This window comes from Pagrus major, chromosome 12 (assembly GCF_040436345.1).
Source record: "Pagrus major chromosome 12, Pma_NU_1.0".
In the NCBI taxonomy this organism is placed as follows: Eukaryota; Metazoa; Chordata; class Actinopteri; order Spariformes; family Sparidae; genus Pagrus; species Pagrus major.
This window is the reverse complement of record NC_133226.1, coordinates 8,271,910-8,284,741: the sequence shown is the minus strand read 5'-3', so window position 1 is coordinate 8,284,741 and position 12,832 is coordinate 8,271,910. Positions and strand designations below refer to the sequence as shown.

The 12,832-nt window shown below is 42.2% G+C and overlaps 1 protein-coding gene across 1 annotated transcript in view; it reads left to right on the top strand.

The window, feature by feature from the left end:
- vav2 (vav 2 guanine nucleotide exchange factor) overlaps positions 1-12,832 on the top strand; it is a 241,752-nt gene that overhangs the window by 63,998 nt on the left and 164,922 nt on the right. The window contains exon 2 of the mRNA XM_073478376.1: positions 7,402-7,518. Coding sequence (XP_073334477.1) covers positions 7,402-7,518 — 117 coding nt within the window. The remainder of the gene's footprint in view (positions 1-7,401; positions 7,519-12,832) is intronic.

Below are 12,832 nucleotides of genomic sequence, written 5' to 3'. Positions count from 1 at the left end.
TACGTTTTCATTTTCTTTGTTATTTTGGGCTGTTTAACAAATGAAAGCTTCTCACACTGAATGAGATATTACCAGCATAGTATAATGGACATGTGCTGCGTGGTAGAGCCAAGCGTTTGGGTGAGGTTTATTTGGAGAGGTTGAGTGCTGATCACTGCCGGGCATAAATCTCTCCCTACCAGAAAGCAATCAGCACCATGACTGCGGGCTCATTAACCAAACCTGAAGTTTACGAGAGCCATCATCACCTCTACCTGGCATCTGGAGTTGAATGTGTGTTTGTGTACTTCTGTGTGTGTAGATTGTCGGAAACAGCCAGATATTTTTTGTGGTCATGTGAGCTCGCTGTTGCTGCTTTTTCACCTGCTGAGAGCTCTCTTCCTGTTGTTCTGAGGCTGCGGAATGATTCAGTGCCCTAAACACAACACAGGGGGATTGTGTGTGTGTGTGTGTGAATGAGTATTTGGCTGCCTCACACTTCCCAGACAGGCATCAGTCTCCTCCATTGACTTCAATTCTCTGACTGGCTGTCTGAGCATCTGATCATCTGTCTGACTCACCCCAGCCTGCTGGATACAAATCCTCTCATTGGTCATGAAGAGAAGAGTCAGATCGTTGTGCGGTTCTAACTGAAACTTGACAACAACGGGCAGCAGGAACAAACATTAATTGCTCTTCCCGCTAATTATTTCTCCTCTTCAAAAAGCACCTGTAGTGGCGTTATGTTTCTCCTGGGACTGAGTGAATGACGGGGAAATTGACAAAATGATGCCCTCTTGTTTTGATGATTTAGTACATTTTATTAAATTAAAACTTAACAGCTTTATTTCCCAAGATGACGGAAGTATTATGTCCAACGTGGGAAATAAGACGAGCCGGAGCCAAGTGCACGATGTGCATCTGCAACTTTATCTACAAGCCACGCCTTAGTACTCCGAGATCGTGTTTGGACTCGAGTTTTGTTTTGTTTCACCAGATTTCTTCACGTCTGTGATTGTCAGTCAGTAGCAGGGTTAGACAAAGCAGGAATACATCAGGAATCAGTAAGACGGCTCATTGGGTTTTCCCTAACTGCTCTCCTTTGTTACTCAACCTGTTGTTTTTTCTTTGTTTGCACCGTGTGCAATTTTCTGTTTATCATATTAAATAGAGCTGCAACTGTTTTGCTATTCGGTTAATTGTTTCAGTTATTTTTTTAAAGCAAATTTTTATGCAAAGTCTCTGGGTTTTTGACTGTTGGTTGGACAAAAGATGCAATTTGAAGATGCCACTTTGGGATCTGTGAAATTATGATAAGCATTTTTTTTTTTTTACATATTATTTATGCTAAACGATTCAATGAGTCATTTAAATGACCAGCAAATAAATCAGTAATGAACAGGGGTCTCACGATTTCAATTTTAAAGTAGTGGGAGAAATGATTTAAACCTTTTGATTTGCTTGAGAAGAGGGTTTATGCCCTCTGGGCGGGTTTGAGAAACTTGTTTCAAACTGGAGTTTGTAACAAACAGAATTTCTATCTTTTGATGTTTACCACTGACGGCTTGTATTTTTTGTTGAACCCTGGAATCTTTATTTCTGATGAATATTATTTGAACTTGGCGAACAAAAACAAAAAGCCACCAGGATGAAGTCAAGCTGTTGTTTTAAAATACCTCTATCTTCTTTTTGGCCTTTTCATGACTTTATTCATAGGACAGCTTATAGAGATGACAGGAAATGGGGATGAGAGAGAGGGGGGATGACACATAGTAAAGGGCCCTGGGCTGCTGCAACAAGGACAGAGCCTCTGTACATGGGACTCATGCTCTACCAACTGAGCTACTGGAGTGCCCAAAAATACCTCTATCTTTTCAAAGAAGAATATAAAAATGAAATTGATATTTGTCAGGGCAGAAAAGTCTACGCGTAACAAAAGCGTGGCTGTAAGTGCTGAAAGTTTTTTTTAATAGAAGATTGAATCAAATTGTGATCTTGAAATTGAAAGTCAAATTGAATCACGGACTTGGAGAATCATGACACACCCTAAAATGTATTATAATCGTTAGTTGTAGCTGTTATATTCAACACATATCTTGCATTATAGCACATATTGTACTTTTGAACCAGTGTGGTTCAAACTAAAACTGTGGTTTCAGATGCCATCATTGATCTCTGTGTACAACATGCCACTATGCCTTCACATGAATGACCGACTTTTAAATGATTGAGGAAACGCCTTCTGATCAGTTCTGGCACTTTTGTAAACGGCTCCTCTAGTTCCCCAGCCTTACCTTGCCTGCACCTTCCTGCTCCTTTTGGTTGGGTTGTTTTTTCTCTTTTGGCTTTCCCCTCGTCAACCCCCCCCCCTCCCTGACACCAAAGGGCTTCAGTTTTGCCAAAACAACCCACCTTTCCCTCTTCCTCCCATCATCCATATCCCACACACCTTTCCTGCATCCTTTTCCTTCAATTTGCTGTTGTTCAGGTTTTACGAGGAAGCTCTAATTTGTACCTCCGCAGATATGAGCATGTGGGATGTGTGTGCAGATAAGGGCCACCCTCCCCAAGGATCAATGCATTATTCTCTGTGTGATGTAGCGTAGCGATATGGTAGAGGGGCTTGTCAGGGATGTGACGGGTCTTTGTTACCTGACTCTTTCCTCTTTACTGCTCCTCTCCCTCCTACTTCCTCCCCTCTCTGCACTCTCTCCTCCTCCCCACCTTCCTCCCAACAAGTCTGCCTCTTTCAAGAGTTGTTTGCTCTTGACTGAGAAGTCAAAATCAGAGCTGTCGCTCCAGTGGAGCACAAGAGCCACCTTGTAAAGAGTCTGCTGCTGTACTACAGCTGAGACCACCTACAGGAAGTCTTTCTTCTCTTCACTTTTCTCACATCTCCTTCACTTTTCCCCATTCACTCTTCATCTCTTCTTGACCTTCTCTTTTCTTTAATATTTTTGAAAAAAAAAAGCCACATTCAGTACACATATATCCAGCGAGGGTTGGATCTGATGAATACTGCACTTGCTGCGGTGACTGAAAGCCTTGAGGAGCATCATTTTAGCAGCTAGTCAAAGCACTGAATGAGCCACAAGTAGTGGGGTTGACACACAGTAGCCTCAAATGGAGACACTTGAGTGCTCACATGTTGTTTCTGATCCATTTATGAAGATTTCTTTTTACTAGGGCTGGGTGATATGGCCTTAAAATAATGTTTCAATACTTTAAGGCTATATAGCTTACATGATATGTAAAATATTTTGCTCTTCTCTAACTACAGTATACATACAGCTGTTCTTCATAATAACCTCATTACTTTCATGTGTTCCTGGATAAGCAGGATTTTGCCTCTATTGCAACAATGAAGTTAAAAAGACCATAGACTTGCGTGATGATCCGCAGGGAGCCTGTGCGTGTCTGCTCATCTCTGAGGACTACATGCGTAAAAAAAATCCACAAACAGCAGTGACACAGCAGTGATTTCTATCCAGATTCGCTCGCAGCATGCAGAGAAAATCTTACAGATGCTGAAGTGATTGCTGCCGCTCATAACCTGCACATGGAGCTGAATTGGGCTCTGTTTGAACAGCCCAGTTCGTTGACATTGGCGCCGTAATAGGGGTCATAATATAAAAGAGGAATATTGCTAAATAGGTGTCCTAAATAAAAGTTTAAAAGACAGGAATATGGATCAGCGTCGGGCAGCGGGAGTTAAATGTAAAAATGTGTCCGGTTCCCATGGTTTCCTTCCTGAGGTTTTAAAAGGATGAAATCGATGAGTTCTGATGTGACCATTATTTGAAAGGCAAGAGAATAAAATAGGGAATAAAAGAATACACAGATAGAATTGTGCAGGATATTAAAATAAGTGCTTAAAAGATGAAATTGAATCAAAGCATACAAAAATATGACTATACAAACAACGCACACACCTCTTAATGGGTTAGTATTAAAAAAGTGCTAAAATAGATAAAGTGCTTATGGTATATTTAAAAAGTATTAAAGTAAACATTAATAAAATTAATATATACACACAGACACACACACAAAGAAGGGGTGGGGGGTTTACTAAGTAATGTTTATAAATAAGGAGAAACATTAGGGTTGGTAAAATTGGATGTGTAATGTCACAGCATACAAAAGAGTAAAATGTAAAACTCTGGTTTGGAGACTGTTCCTCTTGTTCTCATACGAATGAAGAGGAACAGTCAGATGACATCATGTTCCGGTAATAAAGCCAAGAAGAGACAATACTTATGCCATAAAAAAAAGACCAAACATGGTCTCATGTCACCGTAACGCTATAATATCGATATATTGCTCAGCACTACTTCATACAAAACACTTAACAGTCTGCATTTCCACCTCTGTTCGGCAATTTGTTCTTGCATGACACAGGTGAGGAAGAAGATTGTTTTGTAGCCTTAAGAGAGTCTCAGGCGGCAGGTGCTACAGCAATAGCTTAAAGGGAACAAACACCAGCATGCTGTCTTCGCTCGCAGTCAGCTTTTATCGCACTGTTTTAGTTGTACAACCATATGTGGGAGTTACTTATTTTTTGTTGCTTGAAACAGCAATCACAGAATTCTGGAGTAATGAAATAGATCAAAACCAGTACTGCAATAACGATCCAATCTGCAGGCCCGAAAATGGAAAGTTTAATTTGCAGCAGTTACTGAATTAAATCAGATGAACCATTTGTGGATGACAGAAAAGATGAAAATGTACCAGCCAGTGTTTACTTTGTTATTAAAACTGTTGTTTTAAGTACACACGTGTGCAAGAGTTCTAGCAGAACTGTAGCCGGTTTATTACAGTTTATGTTTCTGAGAGAGTGTGCAAGATGCACTCACAACACTGTGAAACAATGGAGGAATATCTACGCCTGGCCTTGGATGTGTTGCAGACCACAGTGAGGTAATTCCAGATGGATCGTGCTGAGGCCAGCCTCAGCCTTAGGAGATGACCGCAGCCTGTTTATTCCCAGGTGCACTCGCACTCTCCACTCCACAAGAAATGGTGCATTTTTCATCAAGATCATAGCAATTCTCCTTACCCCTACCCCGGCTCGCTTATCGCCAAACATACATTAGAATGTCAGACACATCTCTCCCCTCCTGATCCATATCTGCGGAGCCTCTCTCTCTCTCTCTCTCGTCTCCAAACCACTCCAGCAAATGTTACCATTTCATATCTGGGCTGGGAAAATAAGCTTTTTTCTCCCCACTGCACGTGAGGATCTGCAGACACGATAACCTTCGCCGCTGAACTGCAAATGTCACTTCGGCTAGCCAACCAATCGCATTTCTTTTCACTGGCCAGTGCGGCTCTGTTATGGGGTTCACACCCATGACACTGGGACTGAGACAGATGTGCACACATGAATGAGAATGAGTCAGCAGGGCTCTCAGGTGTGGCCAGGAGAGGCCGACTGAAATGCCACAAAATACCAGGAAACCATATCAGATGAAACTGTGCTTTGTATCTGAAAACTGACTGGAGAGGTAACAATGAGTTGATTTGTGCTGTGTTTTTCCAGCGCGTGAAAGCTAATTAGGACCCAAGGCTGATGTGGGTGATGCCTCACATGGTCCATTCATTGTAGCAACAGGAAACAGTGTTGCTCATCAAGCTGACATCAGGTTTAAATGAGAGCATTGTGCACTTTTCAATGCTTCTGCAGCATATAACTGCACCTGAAAACCCACTGGTTCTGCCTCGAAGGCGTGCTAACATTAACCAAACGTGGATTGTGACTTGAAATGCTGCTGGTTGCTTTACTAGTTTCACGCAACAGCCCTTAAAAGGTTGACGTGTGTTCGCAATTGGCAATCAAGCGTTTTGTTCCACATAAGCTCTCTCACTCACATCTCTCTCAGTGTACATTGTGCTGCCATGGCCACCAGTTCATATCTGTCACGCACAGAGAAATGAAAGGGCATATCTGAGCAGCATCTGGATTTACATGCTAGGTAATGTGTTCTTCACACACACAGAGAGATGGGAGATGGGGAGGCAGTTATGCTTATCATTAATATTTCAGTACTCCTGTGCAGTTATTGGTCTGTTCTCCAGGCCTTGAGGTTTATCTGCGTGATGGCATATTTTAGGGACTGGGACCATCAATATTCGTGACCAGAGAGTTATTTATTATGCAGTTTTTTAATGAGTATTCTTGGCTGCTGCGGTGTCCCTGTGATCTCCACCATTCCCCATATTTGCTATCAGTCCCAGTTATGCTTTATCTGCGTATACTAAGATACTAATCTGCAAGAAGCTAATATCGGGCAGTTTATTGGCTTGGCCATTTTATCTAACCTACACTACAGATTAGATATATTTGTTTGAGGCTTTGTAGATTGCAAATATGAGGGATTTGCTACACAAAACAGTGAATAAAGATTACGGAAAAGAATGCTTCCATGAGATGTAAATCCCACTCATCAGAAGAGGGGCAAACAGACAGTAAAGAACCATTTTTAACTTGAGTGGCACTCAGTAGAGCACATGCCTATAAGATTAGTCTTGTTCTCAAGAACGCTTTTTAAAGGTTTTGTCTCAGTCTCAGACAAAGACGACTCCCAAATTAATTTCAAGACCAGTCAAGACCACTCCTGCAGGGATATCACTGTGTTGTTTGATACATACTGTACTTAATGATGGTTTCTATAGGAAGACAAGAGTAGACTAGAAAAACTGAAGCACAGGTACACAGGTACAAATATAGCATATATGGCAATCAAATTAAAAAATAATTTTCTATTGTCTTCTGTGGGTTCCTATGGTTTGCAGGTGACAAGTGTGTCATGAGTGTGGGGCTCACACTGGTCTTGGTCTTGACTCATTCTTGTCCTGCCTTGATCTTGGTCTTGACTTGGTATTAACATTTCAAAGCCTTGGTCTGGTCTTGGCCTCGATACCCTCTGGTAGGAGAAAGACATTTCCATGGGACATATGTCAGATTCGTGACCTGTGACCTTTTAGTGTGAGGCCGGTGTCTCAGTCCAACAGGCCACCTTTTAGCTCTTTGCCAGTGGGCTCGTCTGTGCTCTGATGTCAGGAGACAGGCTCCTCCATGGCTCTCCTTATCTGGATCAGAGAGGCAGCCCATCAGCTTCAGGAGCAGCAATCAGCCTGCTTACCTTCTGGTGCTGAATAATCACACATGCACCAGGAGAGCCTGCCAATCATCGACCAGGAAATTAAATATCCACAAAATTGCTGTTGCATTGATAGTGGATATTAAACAGACTGCTGGAACATGTTTCTGAGGGCAATTATTCATCCTGTAATCATACTGTTACAACACCAGTTTGAATCCAATATGTTTTCTTTTCGCTGTCACTGGAATTGTGAATGCGAAGTTCAATTTTAGCATGCATTCATGTTTTTTTTCAACTTCCCTCTGTCTTTCTGTTGTAGTTCCTGTGTTTGAAGAACATCCGGACATTCCTCAAGGTGTGCCATGACAAGTTCGGCCTGCGCAACAGCGAGCTGTTTGACCCTTTTGACCTCTTTGACGTCAGGGACTTCGGCAAGGTGAGTTAAAATTTACACATACGGATGGATGATCTACTTCTCCGCTTCCAAAAAAGCTCTGCACTTGAACTGACACTGTGATCAGCTCAAAGAATGGTGCTGCCCAGAGGCTATAATTCTAACTACGCTGGGCGCTATGAGACATGATGCTGCTTGTATCACTGATAATATCATTTACAGCAGGAGCTCTGTCCTTCTGTTGTCAGATGGAAACCTGTGATATGGTGGATGGAATTTTTACGATTAGATGAGCTGATATACTGCAGTTTATGACTCTTAGCAGTGAAATGCATGGTTATTAAACCAAACATTTCTTAATTTTACATTAGACATAATGCTCTTGGCTATGTGTCCTGATCAGCTTTTGCCCTCACTACCTTGTAAGAAGCTTGTGTGTGTGCTGGAAGAGTGCCAGAGTGAGTGCATTGTGCATCACCATCATGCCCATGTGATTTGGGTTTAAAGGTAGTTCAAAGTCAAATCTGTCAGTGTTATTAAAGTTAATACAGAGCTAGGAGCTTACAGTGAGCATTTGGTGTAACACTTCAGGGTCAGCAATCTCATCTCATGTCACTGATGCACCAGAGTTGAACTGCCTTTTCCAACAGTCTGCTGTTGGAACACAGTGTGGATGTGCGTGTGTTGGCTCAGCAGTAAAGGTGGCTGACTCACTCGCACATCATACTAGCTTTATTGAGGTTTTTTATAGGATATTCGAGTGTATTTTTGTGTTTATTAAATGGGTCATCAGCAGGCCACTGCCTGCAAGGTCCTTTTTATCCCTTCATCCTGGGGGAGGTTAGGGACATGGAGTTTGAGTGGGTGCTCTTGGAGCACAGACATCCAGAAGGAGAAAGCTGCTCTTTGGGATTGAAAGGTGGTTCAGGATCTGATCCAGGTGTCTTACTTTAGTGATGGTTTGGCCATGTATCCAACCAGTTGGCTGTCCTCGACATTGACCCAGAAGTCCTCCCGAGACTTCTGGGTTGATAGAATTTGAGGTCTTTGCTTTACTTTGAAGTTTGTGGTTGTAAATCAGCAGATATGGAATTAATGTAGGTAGTTTATATAATAACAAAATAGATAAATTGCTGGCATCAGATTATAACATTGTTTCCTCTCATGAGACTGACAATGAAAGAAGAAAGCAAATGGGTGATAAAGGGAGGGGAGGATTGGTTGGCAAGCCATGATCGGCATCCTCTGTTGGCCTCACCACCTGAAAGTAAATTGTTTCTCTGTACTTCCTAATCCCTTGCCTGTGTGTGTGTGTGTGTGTGTGTGTGTGTGTGTGTCTGTATGTATGTTATTGTGTGTGGCTACAGAGGAAGGTGGGGTGGGGGATGTAGCATCTTTCTAGGCTACTAGGCTGTTAAAACAAGCACCAGGCATAGTATGAAGTCATTAAATTGATGATGACAGCCTATGCTATTGTGCTAGGGCTGCTGCGGTGGGAATGTTAATACTGGAGCTTTCCAGCTGATTGAAGGGACATGTAGAATTTGCACTCCAGCGGTGGGGATTACTCTGCAGAGGTGAGATCTGAATAAACTGTATTACATCTCGCTGTGATCGATTACAGAGGATACATTTGCGGAAAGTTATCCGCTCATTTATCTAACATATCTAATTCAACATATCCACTCTCCCTGCTTTGCGCTGAAAAGAGGAGCAAAGAAAGACGGAGAAGGAAAAGATGAGAGAAGAAAAAGGAGACGAGGACTCATTTGGCAGTTTGCAGATAAACCGCAAGACGATGCCTGAGAGTCAATGAGCTCGCAGTGAACGGTATTAAAATCCAACAGCAGTCAGAATCAATCACATAGGCCCTCCATATGTCAATTTGGAAATTGCTTTTGTATGGTCTCAGCAGTGGCGGGCTTGTCTCGTCATTGATTTTCCATTAAGGCCAAACATCACATTATAATATATTGAATTGAGTAGATCCCTAATAATGTGGCATACATTTAAATAGTGAGAATGCCTCATAAACGGAAGATAAAAGGGGGCAGTTTTATTCCTGCAGTTAGTCTTCATAGTTCTTTTCTTTTGCGGCTCATCACTGGATGTGCTCTTTCCCCTTTTGTTGCCTTGACACAAAAGTTTCTTTGTGCGCACATCCGATAGCAAACAAAGGGAATTCTGACTTCCATCACATATATCATAGTAGAGTATCATTCATCTCTTCTTTCCATATCATTCTTTTATTATTCCTTTGTTTTCATCTTTCATAGAGAAAAAAAGAAGGAAACGCTTGGCAAAAGGGTTTAGACAATTATGTTTTGTTGAAAAGTGAACCAGCTTTGGTGCTTGTGCACATTTGGATGAACGGATGTGCCCTTACAGACCAAGAGCTATCTAAAAAACCCTCACAGTACTTATAGTACATACAGATCAGAATTGTGTTTCTTTGAATCACTTCTGAAATAAATCAACACATCCTCATGCCATCACAGAACTTTCCAGTGATTCCAAAAGTATGACCATTGGACAACACCAGTGACAGCCATTGTGAAACAGTCACAGTTTGGGTACGTCATGGTCATAATAATAAACATGTGGTTAATGTGAAACAGGCGTGGTCTGGTTAGGTTCAGGCACCAAAACTACTTGGGTTAGGTTAAGGGAAAGATCGTGGTACCGTCGGTATTTGACGACCTGTAAATGACACACAACAATTAACTATCTTTCTCTGAAATCGCTTCCCTACCTTTAAGAATGTAAATTAATTTGCATTTCATACTAGAGGGACAATTTCATAAATCTAGCACATTTATTATTCAACATAGTACCCTCTTTCATTTAAACACTTAGTCAAGCACTCTTGGATCATACAGGCGCCTTCTTGGTAGAAGTCGACATCTTAGACCTGCAGAAAGTTGTCTACATCAGCAATAACATCATCCTCACTTCCAAAATAACGATCACTGAGCTCCTTCTTCATCCTGGGAAAGAGGTAGTAGTCTGAAGGTGCCAAATCAGGTGAATAAGGCGGATGTCGGATGAGTTCACATCTGCAGTACTGGAGCCATCGGCACTGTGGACTTTTTAATGACTAGAAATACCACAAAAGCTTTTAACGTCAAACTTTTTGCATATAGTCCCTCACAGATGAACTGCACCTTCATTAACAAGAGCTGTATAACTCGTCTCCTTATACCTTAGCCCATGAACTTTTCAACCACCCCTCATATATTCTGTTGAATGACAGCGGAGGATTTCCATAAAGCTCTCTAAGTCTTGAGCTTTACTGCTGACCATTTAAATTAGGAAGAGTGCTGCAGTCTTACATTAGACGTCAGTCACATTGGATGTCAGTTGTGTGATCGGTCCCTCCAAAGAGACGTCAGCTGACAGTTTTTGCTTGAGTGCATCTTAAGGTTCCCTTCCCCTGCATTGTGATTGGAATACCAAATCTTATAGACAGTGTTGTCACAACGGCAGTTTAAACAATATAAAAATGAAATACCACACAGCATTCATATGTAATATGTGTGCGTTATATCCAATCTGTCCTGATTGTCAGGTGTATGAACACCCCAATGTAAGCCAGTGTTGTTCCTCTTGTGAACAAGAAGACAAAGAAATACAATGAAATGGAGAAAGAAAGGATGGAAATCTCAGTATGTCCCTGGTGGCACAGAGAGCCTAAACTATATATTTTTAATCTCCTCTAGAAGACTGGAATTAAAACAGAGGACATTGGGGAGAGTGGGTTTTGATGGCTGCTGCATCTATAAACATTAATCAGCCCCTATCCACCTTTCACACCTCCAGTGTGGCTGCCGGGGGCCCCAGAGTTCCTGTCCCCTGGCCTCTGAACGCCATCTCTCACTCTAATGATGCCTTTTCCTGGGTCACATGCAAATGCAGACTAGGGCCAAGTGGGCCCAACGCTGCAAAAAGAAGTAATTGCCCCTTCAAAACCTTCCCCTACCCTTTTCCAGTGGGGCTAGTATTGAAACAGATGGAGCACACACCCTGCTCGATGCCCTCTGCTGATTTTTATTTTCATTACTTAACACATTTCAACCAGGAATACCCTCGACCACACGCAACATAAGCTGGGGCTCTCTTGAGAATGCAGTGGGAAAAAAGTAGCTGTATGGTTTCATCACACTTCCCTACTTCGCACCCAAACCCATCCCCCCTCATTAGAAATTCATTATGACATCATTAAACCAATGAAATACAGCTTATTACAGTAGACCCGAGAGGACGCTTTTATTTAAACACCTCCCTCTATCCGAACCCAGCCGCCTCGTTTCCCCTTCTCCCAACCAGTTTTAATTAGCCACAAAAGGAACATTGCTGTCATTTAAATGAACATGGCAATCAGTTTATTTGGCTGTTGCCATGATTAGCATAATTAGCCTGCACCTGTTAACCATCGATCAACAGTTTGGTAATTTTCCGTCTGTGACTGGAGAGCAGTGAAGGAAGGAAGCTTTCTGACAGATTTGCCGTCTTCATTAAAGAGAATAGCGTCATTTGTTTGAAATGCAGATAGTGTGGCATGCATCCATGTCTGTCTCATCTAAACAGCCTTGGAGTCATGAGTGACTGACTCATGAAGTGTTAGAGCCCATCCAAATGATGCTCATCCACATGAAAGAACAATGTCAAGGTGAATGGATGTTATTTTTGTGCTGCGTTTGAGTGGAATTTGAATTGAATTTCAATCCGAGCTCATCATTTACTGTGCATGAAGCAGCAATCATTTGGGAGGTGGTTCGGTTGACATCAGCAACCTCACACTGATGATTTGAAGATGAATTACGATGAATTGAAGTGCCTGTTTTTGCTTTGGCCACCATAAGTAGCTGACTGCATGTTCTCTGAATGGAATCAGATATTTTATTGTTAAGATATCTTAGAAATGTGGCCTGAATCTCATCCTATAATCAGTTTACTTAATATTGAGTACACAAAACACACAGAACAGACGGAGGAAACACACCAATCCCTTGATTTAATTTGGACTCACTGCTCCCTTTTCAGCTCCTTTTCTCTCCCTCTCACTTCCCCCATCCATCTCTTCCCCGTCCCTCACTGTCCTCCTCTCCCCACTCATTCATCTCACACCCACTCTGAGCGCGAGTATGTTGTGATAAGACTAAGCCAGCGGCAGGCGAGCCACCATTGTGTCAGGACGGCGTGATTGCCATTGGTCGGCAGTGTTTGATTACCCTCTCTGCTGCTCTGAATCCCGTGCACACTGAACTCTGCTCCTTTCATTTCCTTCCTGTGCTCCGTGGCTAAAAATAGCTAGTTGCTTAGCATCCACACCCAGTGTTACTAACATCTGGAACGT